The 20,939-nt window shown below is 44.1% G+C and overlaps 1 protein-coding gene across 1 annotated transcript in view; it reads left to right on the top strand.

Moving 5' to 3' along the window:
• The first annotated feature begins 2,967 nt into the window (after window positions 1-2,967).
• Window positions 2,968-20,939, top strand: part of LOC121538615 (sodium/potassium-transporting ATPase subunit beta-1-interacting protein 4-like) — a 56,035-nt gene continuing 38,063 nt past the window's right edge. Inside the window, exons 1-3 of the mRNA XM_041846790.1 lie at window positions 2,968-3,105; window positions 4,757-4,837; window positions 11,180-11,371. Coding sequence (XP_041702724.1) covers window positions 2,968-3,105; window positions 4,757-4,837; window positions 11,180-11,371 — 411 coding nt within the window. The remainder of the gene's footprint in view (window positions 3,106-4,756; window positions 4,838-11,179; window positions 11,372-20,939) is intronic.

Below are 20,939 nucleotides of genomic sequence, written 5' to 3'. Positions count from 1 at the left end.
TCTTTCTGCAGACATTCTTTGAATGTTTGGAAAACGTGGTCACATAAAAAAACGTAGGGAGATTTTACCGAAATTCTGTTACCAGACTTTGCATCTGCACAGTTCTTCCAGTAAATGTATTTTTGTAAAATGTTCTGTGTAAATTGTTAATAAAAGTAGTCCTTGTGCATAGAGTTGTATGGTTTGTTAAACTTTGAAATCAATGGTTTTTGTTTGGCATACATTTAAAAGTGAAAAATCTGAGTCTCATCACAATTCCGTTATCGTAGGATTGCCCAGCTGCTCTCAGAGACAAGACTGATGATGATACTCCTGCTACTTTTAACTAAACTTTACGCCATTGTCACGATTGTCGTATTGAATAGACCAAGGCGCAGCGTGATGAACGAACATGGTTAACTTTATTATCTTTAGTGATAATAGACACCAATAAACAAAACAAGAAACGACTCGTGAAGTCCACGGTAACAATGACCAACACGGAACAAAAACCCACAAACACAAAGGGAAAACAGACAGTATAAATATGGCTCCCAATCAGAGACAACCAACGACAGCTGACACTCGTTGCCTCTGATTGGGAGTCACTCTAGCCAACATAGAAATAAACACAACAGAATGAACACACCCTGGCTCAACATATAGAGTCCCAGAGCCAGGGTGTGACAGTACCCCCCCCTAAAGGCGCGGACTGCGACCGCGCCTCAACTTGAACAAAACAGGGGAGGGCTGGGTGGGCATACCTCCTCGGCGGCGGTTCTGGCTCCGGCCTTGCCACCCACCCTCCAATAAACCCCCCATAGCGCCCCTGGTCCAGTCTGGCCCCGCTGGCTGGAGCTGAACTGGACTTAGCAGGAGCGGTTAGCTTCAGCTCCATAGTGGAGCAGTTGACCGGTACCTTACCAGGCACCGGTGACCCAGGCACGGGTTGTGCTGGACTGACGACGCGCACCCCTGGCTTGGTACGTGGAGGAGGAACGGGCCTTACCAGGCTGATGACGCGCACCCCTGGCTTGGTGCGTGGAGGAGGAACGGGCCGGACCAGGCTGACGACTCGCACCCCTGGCTTGGTGCGAGTGGCAGGAACAGGCCGGGCCGGGCTGGCGACGCGCACCGTAGACTTGGTGCGAGTGGCAGGAACAGGCCGGGCTGACGATGCGCACCATAGGCTTGGTGCGTGGAGCAGGGACAGGCCGGGCCGGGCTGGCGACGCGCACCGTAGACTTGGTGCGAGTGGCAGGAACAGGCCGGGCCGGGCTGACGATGCGCACCATAGGCTTGGTGCGTGGAGCAGGGACAGGCCGGACCGGGCTGGCGACGCACACCGTAGGCTTGGTGCGTGGAGCAGGGACAGGCCGGACTGGGCTGGCGACGCACACCGTAGGCTTGGTGCGTGGAGCAGGGACAGGCCGGACTGGGCTGGCGACGCACACCATAGGCTTGGTGCGTGGAGCAGGGACAGGCCGGACTGGGCTGGCGACGCACACCGTAGGCTTGGTGCGTGGAGCAGGGACAGGCCGAAACGGGCTGTGGAGACGGATAGGAGACCTGGAGTGAAGAGCGGCCACAACCCGTCCTGGCTGAATGCCTACCCTCACACACTCTGTGTGAGGCATCCGCACAGGACGTACAGGGCGGTGTACCCGTAACCTGGTGGCCTTCTGAATCCGCCCCTTATCTGCCTCCGTCAGCCCCGTCGTCCACGCCGTGTGCCCCCCCCTAAAAATGTTCTGGGGTTGCCTCTCGCCTGTCCGACGTTGACCCGTTTGGCACCGCTGCTCCTCTCTACGGCGCGCCTCCACCGTCTCTTCCCACGGACGCCGATCCATCCCGGCCTGTATCTCCTTCCAAGTCCAGGATCCTTTCCCGTCCAATATCTCCTCCCATGTCCAGGCTGCCTGCTCCTGGACACGCTGCTTGGTCCTTGTTTGGTGGGTTTTTCTGTCACGATCGTCGTATTGAATAGACCAAGGCGCAGCGTGATGAACGAACATGGTTAACTTTATTATCTTTAGTGATAATAGACACCAATAAACAAAACAAGAAACGACTCGTGAAGTCCACGGTAACAATGACCAACACGGAACAAAAACCCACAAACACAAAGGGAAAACAGACAGTATAAATATGGCTCCCAATCAGAGACAACCAACGACAGCTGACACTCGTTGCCTCTGATTGGGAGTCACTCTAGCCAACATAGAAATAAACACAACAGATTGAACACACCCTGGCTCAACATATAGAGTCCCAGAGCCAGGGTGTGACAGCCATGCTCTGTATTTCAGAAATGTTACTGAAAATGGTATGGATGCCCACACACACCCATACAAACTCTTCCTTTTTCTCTTATGTAGAGAATTCCCAGTCGGAGCGCTCTGAAGATGTTAGCTGACATGGGCTAATTGAGTGACTGTCTGTGACTGACATATCAAGAGGAAAACTGCTGATGCAATACTACATTTCTAAATTGCACATTGTGTATTCTACTATCCTAACTAACAGTTAGTTCAGAGCCCGACTGACTTCTTAATAAATACAAAAATAATAATAATAATAAATAATAGTAATAATAATAATACAAATTGGTTGGGGGCCCTTGCGCCCGCAGTGCCCAAAGTGGTCGCGTATTGTTTTATATATACTTATTTTTGTAAGATTTTATTTATAGATTTTTTCCAAACAATACAAACAACACATACAAAAGACAACATACAGACACAGACAAACATCAACGACATCACACCTGCTCTCACCCCTATCTCCAAATCCTGCACTACTCTCCGCCACGTCTTTAAATTTCACAATTTTTTTCCTCTCCATTGCCCACACTCTTTCAATATTTAGATAATGAAGCATATGATTTTTTCATTGTCTCTCTCTCTCTCTCTCTCTCTCTCTCTCTCTCTCTCTCTCTCTCTCTCTCTCTCTCTCTCTCTCTCTCTCTCTCTCTCTCTCTCTCTGCAGATGGTGGTGTTGGAGAGACAGGTGTTTGACTTCCTGGGGTACCAGTGGGTGCCCATCCTGGCCAACTTCTTCCACATCATCCTTGTCATCCTCGGCCTCTTCGGCACTATACAGTACCGACCACGCTACATTGTAGGGGTGAGTACAAACACACACACAGACGCACACATGTACACACACACACGTGTCAGCCTAAATTGTATTGAACGTGTGATTTGAATGTAATTTGTTATTTTTCCATTTATCCACACTCCTAAGATCCCTTGCCCTCTCCCCGAACACATTGTTTGTCGTCTTAATCTTTTTAATCCATCAGTAATTACATTTAATTAATGGCTCAACTTCCATTCATTTCACACTCAAACAGAGTGTACCCTAGGGCCCACCTCAGCATGAATCCAGCAGGATTTAGGATTTGGTTAAATCTGAGGGGTTAGTGGTGGGTGGGAGTGGGGGAAAGGGGGGTTAGAGCACTTCTTGATTAGTTGAATTAGGTGTGTTAGTACTGGGCAAGAACAAAAGCCTGGCCATCTTGTAGCGCTCCAGAACCAGGAATTAAAAACCTAATGGAATGTCCTAGAATGTTCAAGATTAAAGAACAAACACTAAAATGTTCAAAATTGAAGCACACTAGAAGTTTATAGATTGAAGAATACTAGAATGTTCTAGATTGAAGAACACTAGAATGTTCTAGATTGAAGAACAGTAAAAGTATCTAGCATAGCTCCTAGACAGGGTATGAATATTTGAAGTGTTATTCCACTCTGGTGTCGTTTGGAGTTAGAAGATCATTACAGGAAGTGCATATGTCTCTTTTATTCAATTAACACAGGATGGATGAAGCTAAGTAATGATAAAAGATTCACAAATACATAAAAAATGTATTAGCAATGTTCAGTGGGTGTTAATGTGGAAAGGAAATTAAAGGGCGAGGGAGAGAGGAAAGAGAGCGATTGGAAGGAATGGGTGAGGGGTAGGAAGGAGGAGAATAACCAAAGGCAAAAGCGGATAGAAGCATGAGAAGGAATAAGGAAACAATAGTGTCAGCTTTCTTGGGAAAAAGGAGGGAGAGCGAAACGCGAAGGGAGAGGAGTGGAGTGGAGAGAGTAACCAAAGGCAAGAGCGGATAGAGGGAAGAATACTTGTGTGTCAGCTTTCTTGGAAAAAGTATGGAAGGGGTTTCGTGACTCAATATGTTACGTCTTTAGGTAAGGATAATACTGTCTCAATCAGCATTGACATGTTCACTAATCAGGGATGTATGACACAGGATGAATCACTGTTCAAATGGTGAAAAACACCTCCAATGGAAGAAGTTCAGCCTTGAGTGGAAGCTTGGTTAGCAACTTCCTGTCAGAAAGATCATATTGATGGATGATAATGGATTGGATTTGTGTATCACTTTTCCAAAGTGCTCAAAGTGTCTGTAAGCAGGCAAACTGAAGTTTGTTGTTTGTAAAATAGACCCTTTGTAGACATTACTAATTGAATTCCATCCTAAGACCTGTTTACGCCCCTCCATTAAACCCTCAGCTGGTTTAAAAAACAACTCCTTTAAGTCTCAATGGACTTACAGCAGCTTTGGCATGTGGGCCAGAGCGGGTAGTACACATAAATAAAGAAACAGTCTAGTGCAGTGTAGAGTGTGTCCCATAACACCATTCACACATAGAGATCTTTCATTTCATCTATGACTTATTTTAATGTATGATGTGTTTTTTGAATGGTTTGTGTGTGTGTGTGTGTGTGTGTGTGTGTGTGTGTGTGTGTGTGTGTGTGTCCTATACAGTACACAGTGTGGACAGCTCTCTGGGTGGCCTGGAATGTCTTCATCATCTGTTTCTACCTGGATGTGGGAGGCTTGACCAAGGTAGGCCCTATTCTCTCTGACTCATAGGTCAACTACATGGCAACTACAGAGCAACTGTCCTCCATCTTGGAGCTCCCATGACTTGTGTACATCTTCCACCATTTAAGATACAGTGTGTCTCTCGGTCTGTCGATATGTCCATGTGTTCTCTCCTTGGTGTTTGAGAGATATTGAATAAAACATGTGGTCATCCTAAGGAGGTGGGAACCGTATTCCAAGACCTTCAGTGTCAGGGTTCAGAGAGTAGAGGGCTCCCCAGGAGGATGCCCCGCTGACCCCCTGCCACAAGCACACACACACCGCACATACTTACCCATCCCGCACGCACAGACACACGCACACACCGCACATACTTACCCATTCCACACGCACGGATACACATACAGACACACACACACCTCACCTACCAACCCATCCCGCCCACCCCTCATTCTTGTCACTGTTCGAACAGCATCTGTTGACAGGTCTTCGCTCTATGGAGTCTCTGTTCTACACGCACACACTCACCACTGTGTAGCCCCTGACGGACTGCCAGACACACACACACACCCTGACAGGCCTCCTGAGTCTCTGTTTCCGTGCCGACAGAGAGTGTTACGTTTGGGATTATGATAATTTCCCTTCTCTTCTCCCAGTGTGAGGAGTTTGATCTGAGTGCTGAGACTGTTCTCATCTGAACTGTGTGTGTGTGTGTGTGTGTGTGTGTGTGTGTGTGTGTGAGAGAGAGAGAGAAAGAAAGAAAGAGACAGAGAAAAAGAAAGAAAAATGAAGGGAGCTAGAGATGGGAAGGTAGGCTGTAGTTAACCCCTCCTTATGCTTTTAGGGAGCTATCATAAGTGCCATAGGTTAGACTGACACTAGTCAGGTGTACTGTATATGTCCTAGTTCTCATGACATTGGCTTAACCCTGGGTGTCCTATCTGTCAGATGTGGAGTCACAGTCAGGCTATGTGGGGTTAAATTAGCTCCTCATCCAATTAGAGGACTAACACACAACTGGACAGTCTGTGCCTGAATGGACAGTCTGTGCCTGTGTGCATGTGTGTGTAAGTGTGTGTAGGCTTTGTCTGGTATACACAAATATTTAGCCATTTAGAATCTTCGATTTTATTCTGCCAAAGCTCACACTGCTAAGAAGAGATAATGACATTTTAATAAAACATGACGGAAGATGTGAAAGAGTGGTTTTCCTTTGTATACTTCGGTCAACTTCACTATATAGAGAGTTCACACAAGCCCACGCACACAGTATGACTGCACTTAGCCCACTCCAGTCTGGTTTCCCCAAATCTCCACTGCTCCCCCGGGGTTCTTTTTAGCAGATTAAGTGTGGATTTAGGTTTATTAGGATCCCTATTAGCAGCAGCAGCTACTCTTCTCGTCTCGTTCATCAAACATTTGTCCTTCACTTTCTTCACATTCTCCCCCTCTCCTTTTTCCCTCTCATTTCTTTCCTGTCACACCATGGCCTGACCCCTCCTCCTCCATTTCTTTTTGCTCCACTCCTCTGCTTTGTCTTTGGTCTATCCCCTCCCTGTCCTCTGTTGATCAGCTCTGTTTCTCTCCATCAGACTCAGTCAGTGATGGGGATCTTCATTGATCTCTCAGTGAAGATGAATACTCATGCCTAACATAGTTGGATTGGTGATTGGTTGTGTGTGTGTGTACTCACAGCAGGCCGCAGCTCTGCCTGGTCTCAGCTGTTATAATGAGGCGTGTAGAGGCCAGCAGCTGGGGGCTGGGGCTGGGCTGTAACACAACAGAGGGAAATAGCCTGGCCTCCCAACACTGCATATGGTGGCCAGGAGGGGAGACAGCTAATGGACAACATACACACACTGGTCGTGTGTGTGTGTGTGTGTGTGTGTGTGTGTGTGTGTGTGTGTGTGTGTGTGTGTGTGTGTCTGTGTGTCTGTGTGAGTGAGTGAGTGAGTGAGTGAGTGAGTGAGTGAGTGAGTGAGTGAGTGAGTGAGTGAGTGAGTGAGTGAGTGAGTGAGTGAGTGAAGAGTGAGTGAGTGAGAGAAAAATGTCCTCCTATGTCAGGGTTCTTCAATTCCGGTCCTGGAGGGCCGAAACACCTCTGTTTTTTTTTTGTACTTGGTAGTTAATTGCACTCACCTGGTGTCCCATGTCTGAATTAGCCCCTGATTAGAAGGAGAGGGTGAAAAACAGAGGTGTCTCGGCCCTCCAGGACCGGAATTGAAGAACCCTGTCCTATGTGATACCTATATCCCCCCACTAGAATCCCCATACTTTAATGAAGACAGCTTCTCCATCCTAGAGGGGGAGATCAATCATGTCCATGCCCAGGTGATCTGGTCTGTGGTGACCTAAATGCCAGAACTGGACAAGAACCTGATACCCTCAGTACACAGGGGGACAAACACCTACCTGGAGGTGACAGCATTCTCTCACCCATATTCTCCCCTAGACACAACTACGACAACATCACAAACAAAAATGGGTCACAACTCCTGCAGCTCTGTCGCACGCTGGGTATGTACATAGTCAATGGTAGGCTTCGAGGGGACTCCAACGGTAGGTACACCTATAGCCAAACAAACAGCATACTATTAAGAAATGCTATAGATAGAAGGAGGGTAGTGTAGAAACCTACCAAAAGTGAAGGTGTAAACTTAGCAGTAGGAAGCCTGAACAATATATTTGACCTATCAGCTAACATATACAATTTAAATTCCAGCAGAAACCCTAAGAAAACAATGAGAAATGGTTTGATGAAGAATGTAAAAACCTAAGAAAGAAATTGAGAAACTTATCCAACCAAAAACACAGAGAACCAGAAAACCTTAACTTGCACCTTCACTATGTTGAAACATTAAAACAATACAGAAATACACTAAGAAAAAAGAAGGAACAGCATGACAGAAAACAGCTTATTGTGAATGAAGAATCAATAGAATAAAATCACTTCTGAGAATATTGGAACACTCTAAACAAACAACAACACGAAGAGATATCTATCCAAAATGGAGATGTATGGATAAACCACTTCTCCAACCTTTTCGGCCATATTACAAAAGAACCAAGAGCAAAAACATATACATGATAATTTACAAAACTTAGAATCAGCTATTAAAGACTACCAGAACCCACTGGATTCTCCAATTACATTGGATGAGCTACAGGACTCAGCTATTAAAGACTACCAGAACCCACTGGATTCTCCAATTACATTGGATGAGCTACAGGACAAAATACAAACCCCCCAACCCAAAAATGCCTGTGGTGTTGATGGTATACTAAACAAAATGATAAAATATACAGACCACAAATTCAAATAGGCTATTCAAAAACTCATCAACATTACCCTCAGCTCTGGCATCTTCCTAATATTTGGAACCAAGGCCTGATCACCACAATCCACAAAAGTGGAGACAAATTTGACCCCAATAATTATCGTGGAATATGAGAGCAGCAATCTCTGAAAAATCCTCTGCAGTACCATCAACAGCAGACTCCAACATTTCCTCAGTGAAAACAATGTCCTGAGCAAATGTAAAATTTTCTTCTTACCAAAATACCCTACGACAGACCACGTATACACCCTGCACATCCCTATTGATAAACAAACAAAACAAAACAAAAGCAAAGTCTTCTCATGCTTTGTTAATTTCAAAAAAGCTTTTGACTCAATTTGACATGAGGGTCTGCTATACAAATTGATGGAAAGCGGTGTTGGGGAGGAGAGCATATGACATTATTAAATCAATGTACACAAACAACAAGTGATAATTAATAGTGACAACAGTTAAAATTGGCAATAAACACACAGATTTCTTTCCTCAGGGCCGTGGGATGAGACAGGGATATGTATATATGTATATCTTCAACATATATATATAAATTAATTGGCACGGGCACTAGAACAGTCTGCAGCACCCGGCCTCACCCTATTGGACTCAGAAATCAAATGTCTACTGTTTGCAGATTATCTGGTGCTTCTGTCCCCAACCAAGGAGGGCCTACAGCAGCATCTAGATCTTCTGCACAGATCCTGTCAGACTTGGGCCCTGACAGTAAATCTCAGTAAGACAAAAATAATGGTATTCGGAAAAAGGTCCAGTAGCCAAGACAACAAATACAAATTCTACTTTTTTATTTTACCTTTATTTAACTAGGCAAGACAGTTAAGAACAAATCTTAATTACAATGACGGCCTACACCGGCCAAACCCGGACGACGCTGTGCCAATTGTGCTCCGCCCTATGGTAATCACGGCCGGTTGTGATACAGCCTGAAATCGAACCAGGGGGTCTGTAGTGACATCTCAAGCACTGAGATGCAGTGCCTTAGACCGCTGCGCCACTCGACTGCCGTTGCCCTAGAACACACAAAGAATTACACCTACCACAGGTAACTTCCACAAGGCTGTGAACAATCTAAGACACAAGGCAAGATCAAAAGGAACATAAAATTCAACATCCCAATTAGGATCTGGCAAAAAATAATTCAATCAGTTAATGAACCCATTGCCCTCTATGGTTGTGAGGTCTGGGGTCCACTCACCAACCAAGAATTCACAAAATGGGACAAACACCCAATTGAGACTCTGCATGCAGAATTCTGCAAAGATATACTCTGTGTACAGGGCAAAACCCCAAACAATGTATGCAGAGCAGAATTAGGACTTTACCCACTAGTTATCAAAATCCAGAAACGAGCTGTTAAATTCTACAACCACCTAAAAGGTAGCAATGCCCACACATTCCACCACAAAGCCCTCACCTACAGAGAGATTAACCTAGAGTAGAGTTTACTCAGCCAGCTGGTGCTGGGGCTCTGTTCACAAACACAAACAGACCTCACAGAGCCCCAGGACAGAAACACATTTAGACCCAACCAAAATATGAGAAAGCAAAAAGATAACTGGAAGGAATCAACCAAAACTGGAAGGAATCAACCAAAAAACGGAGCAAATTGGAATGCTATCTGGCCCTAAACAGAGAGTACACAGTGGTAGAATACCTGACCACTGTGACTGACCCCAAATTAAGAAAATCCTTGACTATGTACAGACTCAGTGAGCATAGCCTTGCTATTGAGAGAGGCCACTATAGGCAGATCTTGTCCTCTGTAGCTCAGCTGGTAGAGCACGGCGCTTGTAACGCCAGAGTAGTGGGTTCGATCCCCAGGACCACCCATACACAAAAAAATGTATGCACGCATGACTGTAAGTTGTTTTGGATAAAAGCGTCTGCTAAATGGCATATTATTATTAGTATTATGTACCCATTGCCCACAAAATGAGGTGGAAACTGAGCTACATTTCCTGACCTCCTGCCAAATGTATGACCACATTAGAGACACATGTTTCCCACAGATCACAAAGAATTTGATAAGAAATCAAACATTGATAAACTCCCATATCTGTTTTTTTATTTTTTTATATATTTTTTAGGGGGTAGATCAGCTTTAATATTTCAGATAGATTGTAACTTCCATCAATGTAATTGTCTGCATCACTTCCAATCCCCCATATGTTTTTTTCTCTCGCAATAATATATATATATATATATATATATATATATATATATATATACATACATACACATATACATATACACACATACACATACACATATACACATCCATACACACACACATATCCTTTTTTAAATTATATTTCCTTTCATTACTTTCCAACCCCACCACCCCTTCCCAAATTGGAGTAAACTAGTGAACAACAACTCCCATATCTGTTAGGCAAAATACTGCAGTGTGCAATCACAGCAGCAAGATTTGTGACCCGTTGCCATGAGAAAAGGGCAACCAGTGGAGCACAAACATTGTAAATACAACCTATATATATCTGTTTATTTATTTTCCCTTTCATACTTCAACCAATAATAATAATAATAATGTAACATTTGAAATGTCTGTATTCTTTTAAAACTTTTGTGAGTGTAATGCTCACTAATGTTTCCCTTGTTTATTTCCCTTTTGTTTATTGTCTATTTAATTTGCTTTGGCAATGTAAACATATGTTTTCCATGCCACTAAAGCCCTTTGAATTGAAACAATTTAATTTCATTGAGAGAGCGAGAGAGCAAGACATACATGCATATAAACAAACTGGAACGTGTGTTCAAAAGAACAATTCCTGACAGCAACCCATTGTCCTGTGTTAATAATGCAAGTCTTGTCGCTGCGGGGCAACTGTGGGGTTAGATTGCTGTATTGGGGTATTGATTGACGTTTGTGAGTGTTTCTGTCTGTATATACTGTATTAATGTGTGCGTGTGTGTTTGTGCAGGTCCTTGTGTATGTTTTTCTGTGTGTCCTTTCTTACATGTTAATATGTGTGTTTATTTCTTGTTACAGGAAAGTGACCTGCTGACGTTTAACATCTCGGCTCACCACTCGTGGTGGAGGGAACATGGTCCAGGGTGTGTGAGGAGAGAGATGACAGGGGTCCGCACCGTGGACAGCCAGTCCTACATCTCTGTCATGGGCTGTCTCATGGAGTACCAGTACATAGAGGTCCTACACAGTGGAACACAGATCCTCATCGCTGTGAGTAGTGGTTTTATATCTTTATACATAAACACGTCAAATCAAATCAAATGTCATTGGTCACATATACATATTTAGCAGATTTTGTTGTGGGTGTAGCGAAATGCTTGTGTTCCTGGCTCCAGCAGTGCAGTAAAATCTTAACAATTCACAACAATACACAGATCTAAAAGTAAAATAATGGAATTAAGAAATATATAAATATTAGGACGAGCAACGTCGGAGTCCGTAGTATAAATACAGTGGGGGAAAAAAGTATTTAGTCAGCCACCAATTGTGCAAGTTCTCCCACTTAAAAAGATGAGAGAGGCCTGTAATTTTCAACTTAGGTACACGTCAACTATGACAGACAAATTGAGATTTTTTTTCTCCAGAAAATCACATTGTAGGATTTTTTATGAACTTATTTGCAAATTATGGTGGAAAATAAGTATTTGGTCACCTACAAACAAGCAAGATTTCTAGCTCTCACAGACCTGTAACTTCTTCATTAAGAGGCTCCTCTGTCCTCCACTCGTTACCTGTATAAAAGACACCTGTCCACAACCTCAAACAGTCACACTCCAAACTCCACTATGGCCAAGACCAAAGAGCTGTCAAAGGACACCAGAAACAAAATTGTAGACCTGCACCAGGCTGGGAAGACTGAATCTGCAATGGGTAAGCAGCTTGGTTTGAAGAAATCAACTGTGGGAGCAATTATTAGGAAATGGAAGACATACAAGACCACTGATAATCTCCCTCGATCTGGGGCTCCACGCAAGATCTCACCCCGTGGGGTCAAAATGATCACAAGAACGGTGAGCAAAAATCGCAGAACCACACGGGGGACCTAGTGAATGACCTGCAGAGAGCTGGGACCAAAGTAACAAAGCCTACCATCAGTAACACACTACGCCGCCAGGGACTCAAATCCTGCAGTGCCAGACGTGTCCCCCTGCTTAAGCCAGTACATGTCCAGGCCCGTCTGAAGTTTGCTAGAGTGCATTTGGATGATCCAGAAGAGGATTGGGGAGAATGTCATATGGTCAGATGAAACCAAAATATAACTTTTTGGTAAAAACTCAACTCGTCGTGTTTGGAGGACAAAGAATGCTGAGTTGCATCCAAAGAACACCATACCTACTGTGAAGCATTGGGGTGGAAACATCATGCTTTGGGGCTGTTTTTCTGCAAAGGGACCAGGACGACTGATCCGTGTAAAGGAAAGAATGAATGGGGCCATGTATCGTGAGATTTTGAGTGAAAACCTCCTTCCATCAGCAAGGGCATTGAAGATGAAACGTGGCTGGGTCTTTCAGCATGACAATGATCCCAAACACACCGCCCGGGCAACGAAGGAGTGGCTTCGTAAGAAGCATTTCAAGGTCCTGGAGTGGCCTAGCCTGTCTCCAGATCTCAACCCCCATAGAAAATCTTTGGAGGGAGTTGAAAGTCCGTGTTGCCCAGCGACAGCCCCAAAACATCACTGCTCTAGAGGAGATCTGCATGGAGGAATGGGCCAAAATACCAGCAACAGTGTGTGAAAACCTTGTGAAGACTTACAGAAAACGTTTGACCTGTGTCACTGCCAACAAAGGGTATATAACCAAGTATTGAGAAACTTTTGTTATTGACCAAATACTTATTTTCCACCATAATTTGCAAATAAATTCATAAAAAATCCTACAATGTGATTTTCTGGAATTTTTTTCTCATTTTGTCTGTCAATTACAGGCCTCTTTCATCTTTTTAAGTGGGAGAACTTGCACAATTGGTGGCTGACTAAATACTTTTTTTCCCCACTCTATATATATATATATATATATACACTACCGTTCAAAAGTTTGGGGTCACTTAGAAATGTCCTTGTTTTCGAAAGAAAAGCATTTTTTTTTGTCTATTAAAATAACATCAAATTGATCAGAAATACAGTGTAGACATTGTTAATGTTGTAAATGGCTATTGTAGCTGGAAACGGCTGATTATTATGGAATTATAATGGAATATCTTCATAGGCGTACAGAGGCCCATTATTAGCAACCATCAGTCCTGTGTTCCAATGGCACGTTGTGTTTGCTAATCCAAGTTTATCATTTTAAAAGGCTAATCATTAGAAAACCCTTTTGCAATTATGTTAGCACAGCTGAAAACTGTTGTGCTGTTTAAAGAAGCAATAAAACTGGCCTTCTTGAGACTAGTTGAGTATCTGGAGCATCAGCAATTGTGGGTTCGATTACAGGATCAAATTGTCCAGAAACAAATAACTTTCTTCTGAAACTCGTCAGTCTATTCTTGTTCTGAGAAATGAAGGCTATTCCATGCGAGAAATTGCCAAGACACTGAAGATCTCGTACAACGCTGTGTACTACTCCCTTCACAGAACAGCGTAAACTGGCTCTAACCAGAATAGAAAGAGGAGTGGGAGGCCCCGGTGCACAACTGAGCAAGAGGACAAATACATTAGAGTATCTAGTTTGAGAAACAGACGCCTCACAGGTCCTCAACTGGCAGCTTCATTAAATAGTACCCGCAAAACACCAGTCTCAACGTCAACAGTGAAGAGGCGACTCAGGGATGCTGACCTTCTAGGCAGAGTTGCAAAGAAAAAGCCATATCTCAGACTGCCCATCTTAATCTTTTCTTTTTATTGGCCAGTCTGAGATATGGCTTTTTCTTTGCAACTCTGCCTAGATGGTCAGCATCCCGGAGTTCTGGTTAGAGCCGGTTTGTGCTGTTCTGTGAAGGGAGTAGTACACTGTGTTGTACGAGATCTTCAGTTTCTTGGCAATTTCTCACATGGAATAGCCTTCATTTCTCAGAACAAGAATAGACTGATGAGTTTCAGAAGAAGAGTGAAGAGGTGACTCTGGGATGCTGACCTTCTAGGCAGAGTTGCAAAGAAAAAGCCATATCTCAGACTGGCCAACAAAAAGAAAAGATTAAGATGGGCAAAAGAACACAGACAATGGGACAGAGGAAGATTGGAAAAAAGTGTTATAGACAGACAAATCGAAGTTTGAGGTGTTCGGATCACAAAGAAGAACATTTGTGAGACGCAGACCAAATGAAAAGATGCTGAAGGAGTGCTTGATGCCATCTGTCAAGCATGGTGGAGGCAATGTGATGGTCTGGGGGTGCTTTGGTGGTGGTAAAGTGGGAGATTTGTACAGGGTAAAAGGGATCTTGAAGTAGGAAGGCTATCACTCCATTTTGCAACGCCATGCCATACCCTGTGGACGGCGTTTGATTGGAGCCAATTTCCTCCTACAACAGGACAATGACCCAAAGCACAGCTCCAAACTATGCAATAACTATTTAGGGAAGAAGCAGTCAGCTAGTATTCTGTCTATAATGGAGTGGCCAGCACAGTCACCGGATCTCAACCCTATTGAGCTGTTGTGGGAGCAGCTTGACCGTATGGTACGTAAGAAGTGCCCATCAAGCCAATCAAACTTGTGGGAGGTGCTTCAGGAAGCATGGGGTGAAATCTCTTCAGATTACCTCAACAAATTGACAACTAGAATGCCAAAGGTCTGCAAGGCTGTAATTGCTGCAAATGGAGGATTCTTTGATGAAAGCAAAGTTTGAAGGACACAATTATTATTTCAATAAAAAATCATTATTTCTAACTTTGTCAATGACTACATTTCCTATGCATTTTGCTATATTTCCTATTCAAACTCATTTCATGTATGTTTTCATGGAAAACAAGGAAATTTCTAAGTGACCCCAAACTTTTGAACGGTAGTGTATGTGATGGGATGCATAGACATTATAGACATTATGGACAATATGTGGATATAATATTTAGTATATCTGTAGAATACGTATGATAGAATAGTATATGTACAGAAATATTTGAATAGGATGGCATTGACTAGAATACAGTACATACATATGAAATGAGTAAAACAGTATGTAAACATTATTAAAGTGACCAGTGTTTCATTATTAAAGTGACCAGTGATTCCATTTCTATGTACATAGGGCAGCAGCCTCTAAGATGCAGGGTTGAGTAACCGGGTGGTAGCCGGCTAGTGACAGTGACTAAGTTCAGGGCAGGGTACTGGTTGGAGGCCGGCTAGTGATGGCTATTGAACAGTCTGATGGCCTTGAGATAGAAGCTGTTTTTCAGACTCTTGGTCCCAGCTTTGATGCACCGGTACTGACCTCGCCTTCTGGATGATAGTGGGGTGAACATGCCATGGCTCGGGTGGTTGATGTCCTTGATGATCTTTTTGGCATTCCTGTGACATCGGGTGCTGTAGGTGTCCTGGAGGGCAGGCAGTGCGCCCCCGGTGATGCGTTGGACAGACCACACCACCCTCTGGAGAGCCCTGCGGTTGCGGGTGGTGCAGTTGCCATATCAGGCGGCGATACAGCCCGACAGGATGCTCTCAATGGCACATCTGTAAAAGTTTGTGAGGGCGTTAGGGGCCAAGCCACATTTCTTCAGCCTCCTGAGGTTGAAGAGGCATTGTTGCGCCTTATTCACCACACTGTCTGTGTGGGTGGACCATTTCAGATTGTCAGTGATGTATACGCCGAGGAACTTGAAGCTTTTCACCTTCTCCACTGCGGCCCCATTGATGTGGATGGGGACGTGCTCCCTCTGCTGTCTCCTGAAGTCCATGATCAGCTCCTTCGTTTTGTTGAGGGAGAGGTTATTTTCCTGCCACCACTCCGCCAGGGCCCTCACCTCCTCCCTGTAGGCTGTCTCGTCATTGTTGGTAATCAGGCCTACTACTGTTGTGTCGTCTGCAAACTTGATGATTGAGTTGGAGGCGTGTGTGGCCATGCAGGCATAGGTGAACAGGGAGTACAGGAGGAGAATGAGCACACACCCTTGTGGGGCCCCTGTGTTGGGATCAGCATAGTGGAGGTGTTGTTTCCTACCTTCACCACCTGGGGCAGCCCGTCAGGAAGTCCAGGACCCAGTTGCATAGGGCGGCGTTCAGACCCAGCACCCCAAGCTTAATGATGAGCTTGGAGGGTACTATGGTGTTGAATGCTGAGCTGTAGTCAATTAACAGAATTCTTACATAGGTATTCCAGATGGGATAGGGCAGTGTGCAGTGTGATGGCAATTGCATCGTCTGTGGATCTATTGGGGTAGTGTGCAAATTGAAGTGGGTCAAGGGTGTCAGGTAGAGGTGATATGATCCTTAATTAGCCTCTCACAGCACTTCATGATGACAGAAGTGAGTGCTACGGGGCGATAGTTATTTAGTTCAGTTACCTTTGCTTTCTTGGGTACAGGAACAATGGTGGACATCTTGAAGCAAGTGGGGACAGCAGACTGGGATAGGGAGAGATTGAATATGTCTGTAAACACTTCAGCCAGCTGGTCTTCACATGCTCTGAGGACACGGCTAGGGATGCCATCTGGGCAGGCAGCCTTGCGAGGGTTAACACGCTTAAATGTCTTATTCACGTTGGCCACGGAGAATGAGAGCCCACAGTCCTCGGGAGCGACTCGCGTCGGTGGCACTTAGTTATCCTCAAAGCGTGCGAAGAAGGTGTTTAGCTTGTCCGGGAGCAAGACGTCGGTGTCTGCGACGTGGCTGGTTTTCCCTTTGTAATCCGTGATTGTCTGGAGTCCCTGCCACATATGTCTCGTGTCTGAGCCGTTGAATTACGACTCCACTTTGACTCTGTACTGACGTTTTGCCTGTTTGATTGCCTTACGGAGGGCATAACTGGACTGTTTGTATTCGACCACATTCCCAGTCACCTTACCGTGGTTAAATGCGGTGGTTTGTGCTTTCAGTATTGCGCGAATGCTGCCATCTATCCACGTTTTTTGGTTTAGGTCATTTTTAATAGTCACAGTGGGTACAATATCCCCTATACACTTCTTGATGAACTCAGTCACTGTGTCAGTGTATATGTCATTGTTATTCTCAGAGGCAACCCGGAACAAATTCATTCTGCGTGATCAAAACAATCTTGAAGCATGTATTCCGATTTGTCAGACCAGCGTTGAATAGACCTTAGTACGGGTACTTCCTGTTTGAGTTTCTGCCTATAGGAAGGGAGAAGCAGAACGGGGTCGTGATCTGATTTGCCGAAGGGAGGGCGGGGGAGGGCCTTGTAGCCATCCTGGAAGGGAGAGTAACAATGGTCGATTGATTTTTGAAGCGCTAGTACTACAGGCAATGTGTTGATAGAATCTCGGTAGCTTTTTCCTCATATTTGCTTTGTTAAGGTCCCCAGCTACAATAAATGTGGCCTCAGGATATGTGGTTTCCAGTTTGCACAAAGTCCAGTGTAGTTCCTTGAGGGCCGTCGTGGTATTGGCTTGAGGGGGAATATACATGGCTGTGACTATAACTGAAGATAATTCTCTTGGGAGGTAATACGGTCGGCATTTGATTGTGAGGTATTCTAGGTTGGGTGAACAAAAGGACTTGAGTTCCTGTACGTTATCACAATCACACCATGAGTAATTAATCATGAAACATACACCACCGCCATTTTCCTTCCCGGAGAGTTCTTTATTCCTGTCTGCGCGATGTACTGAGAACCCAGTTGGCTGTATGGACGGGGACAGTATATCCGGAGAGAGCCATTGTTCCGTGAACCAGAGTATAATTATCATTCGCACGATTGACAGTGATGATGGCCTATTTAGAAATTAGGTAGGCCTATGCCTAACTGGGTGTTTGAGGGTATTAAAAATAGAAAAACGTATTGAGACTATATGTATGGGCATAGGCAGACGTTGCAAATGGAGGATGCATTTTATGCATAGGCCTATTCTACAGTGGTATTCAATAGCCTAAATCTGTCAGTACAAACTTTGATTCAGAAATTATGACAACTTTTTATTTATTTTTTATATGCGCTTCCTCACCTAAAAAAATAGCACCACACACACACACACACACATAATTTGCCCTCCGATTACCCTCAATCTCCCAACTTTCAGTGAATGGAACTGAAAGAAACATTTGGAAAGGTTGACTACAACAGAAACCTACTCTTCCTGCTTTATTTTATGACCGAAACTCTGTCTAATCCTTATTTATCTAATGCTGGATCCCAGGCCCTGACTCTACCATCACCCGAATCCCCTCGCACTATATACTGAGATGGTATCTCAACACTGTGGTAACAGCTCTCTCTTTCCTATATTGTTAAAGAGGAGGGAAGTAAGATTATAGAAGCGGGTGTCCCTTTGTCTTTGTGTGGACTGCACAAGGTCACCCTGGAAAGCCCATTAAATATTTAGGCTGGGAGGAGAATGGTTAATTATGATGAGAAATGAGATGAGAGTTCTGTCCAATACTGGGGGCAGTGAGTGCTGTTGTCTCCCCAGTTATATTCTTCATGTTTGATGTGACTGGGGGAGGTGAAGAGTGGAGGATATACGCTACTGTACAGAAAGAAGGTGTACACTGTATCTCTCTCTCTCGCTCTCTCGCTCTCTCTGGGGTTCTTATAGATGATCAATAAATCCAATCTCGACTGATTGTCCTGTCATTGCCAGTCAGCACACAATTGTTGTTCATCACCACAGGCTCCCTCACCTCTATCCCCCTGTCCTCCACTCCTGAGCATCTCCTCTCTTTCTCTTCTTCTCTATTTCTCTACTCCTGTTGTCCTCCTGCTGTCTTCATACATCATATGTTACATAAAACATGAATATGAGAAGGTGACTCTCCTCCAGAGATGGGAGAGAAAATGTCAGGGTAGGTAGGAGATAGAGAGGGAGGGCAGAAGAGATGGAAAAAGCAAGAGAGGGAAAAGGGAGGGACAAAAATGTCACTCTCTGGAATGTGAGGGAACATGTAGAATAGGGTAGGATTTTGGGTGTGTGTACTAGTGATGTGTGGGTTGAATCACAGTAGCAGTGCATGGGTAAAATCACTGGGGAAGCCAAGCTAGGAAAAAAATGTGTTGTGAAGTCCACAAAGCATATTGCATGTCAAGCAAGTTAATGTTTCTGACATTTTAGGACTACTGAACAACTATTGGTTTAGAACCACAGAGTGTTACCGCGAGTCGCAAAGACAACAGGAGCTGCCTCCACTATTCCAGCACCATCATCAAATCACCTCTGCTTAGTCTAATACAGTGACAACTAAAAGACACAAAAACCAATTTAGTCCAATCAAAGTAAGCTGGATATAATGTGGCTGTCCATGGTTCTGATTTCTGTGTGTGTTTGCGTGCGTGCGTGCGTTCGTGCAAGTAGAAAAACATGTTGACTCACCCTACTTGCCATCCTCCTCTCTTTCATATTGACAAAACGGTCTATGACTATGTCATACAGTACACACTTTAATTTTTTGTTGCCCTAGGCTACTTGGCTAAAATGCTTGGTTGCTAGCCTAACTTCCTTTCATGGGCAACGTTAGCTAGTTAACATTAGCCTTCTACATCTAGCTACATATTGAACTTCCATCCTCTCAGGCCAGGGGCACAATGTATGAATGCATGGTTATTGGATCAGAATCTGCGTTATAATCATTGGCCAGTACGGAGAATTATGTAAAACCAGAAGTCCAAATCCATATCTCCATCCATGGCTAATTTAGGAAAGGGACAATTTTAGCTAGCTAGCTAGCCACCAGAGGACAACAACACAACGAGATGGAACAATTCAAGTTGTTTCTGTCAATGAAGTATGCTCTCGATACGATGTGATAGGAGTGAAGCCAAATCCAAACTGGCTTCCCTTGACAGTTTTTTTTAATGCTACAGGACCATCCAAAGTTGAGCTCACTCAGTTTAGCTCAACGCTGATTGTATATTATTTTGTAATTTTTTTATCAAGGGAAGCCAAATGCTCGCTGGCTTCCCTTACATTCAATGCTACGGGCAGCAACAATGTCATACTATTTTTGACCAAACAGCATCAGATAGATGACCTACACATACAGAGACAGAGGGGCATTGTTTTGCTTGCTCGGATGCTTTCTCTGGTGAGATACATTCAGCCTCTTGCAAATTGAAGGAAAATTATGAAACACAGAGAGACAAACGATTGTTCCTTTTTTTCTTTATAATTGTTTGGGGGAAGCCTGGCTTGGCATCCATGAATACACGCCACTGTTGAATCATAACCCGCAGTCCCATGGTTATATCCACAGGGCGGGCGGGTTTAGGGTCATTAAATATTGTGTCGATGAAGGGTTGGTGGGTGGCAGGTAGGGCTGTTACGGTGACCTTATTAAGCACATTCCTTCTCTTTTCAACAGGAGAATAGTTTACATGGCTGGCATGAAAATGAACCATGGGAAAAGTGTCTTCCATTCGCTATTTAAGTGCATAGATGACATGTATTTATTTCCCCTGCCCATGTTTCGAGACAATTCTATTCTAAATTCCATTCTAAATCAAAACACATTTCACACATACTGTATATTATTTAGTATATGTAAAGAAAATATTAAATCAAGAATAGTCTGTTGGGTGACAATATTAGCCTATCACTTGTGAATGATGCCCAGCTTAAGGCAAGAAACAGCACATGCCTTTTTTTTGTGACTTTTTCTAATCATAGTCGCACACCTCATGTAGCCTAACCCATAGGCCTATATGTTTTGATAAGGTTTGGATCACAACAAAAGTGGCCAAA

Source organism: Coregonus clupeaformis, chromosome 24 (assembly GCF_020615455.1).
Source record: "Coregonus clupeaformis isolate EN_2021a chromosome 24, ASM2061545v1, whole genome shotgun sequence".
In the NCBI taxonomy this organism is placed as follows: Eukaryota; Metazoa; Chordata; class Actinopteri; order Salmoniformes; family Salmonidae; genus Coregonus; species Coregonus clupeaformis.
This window is presented reverse-complemented; position numbering and strand designations above follow the sequence as displayed.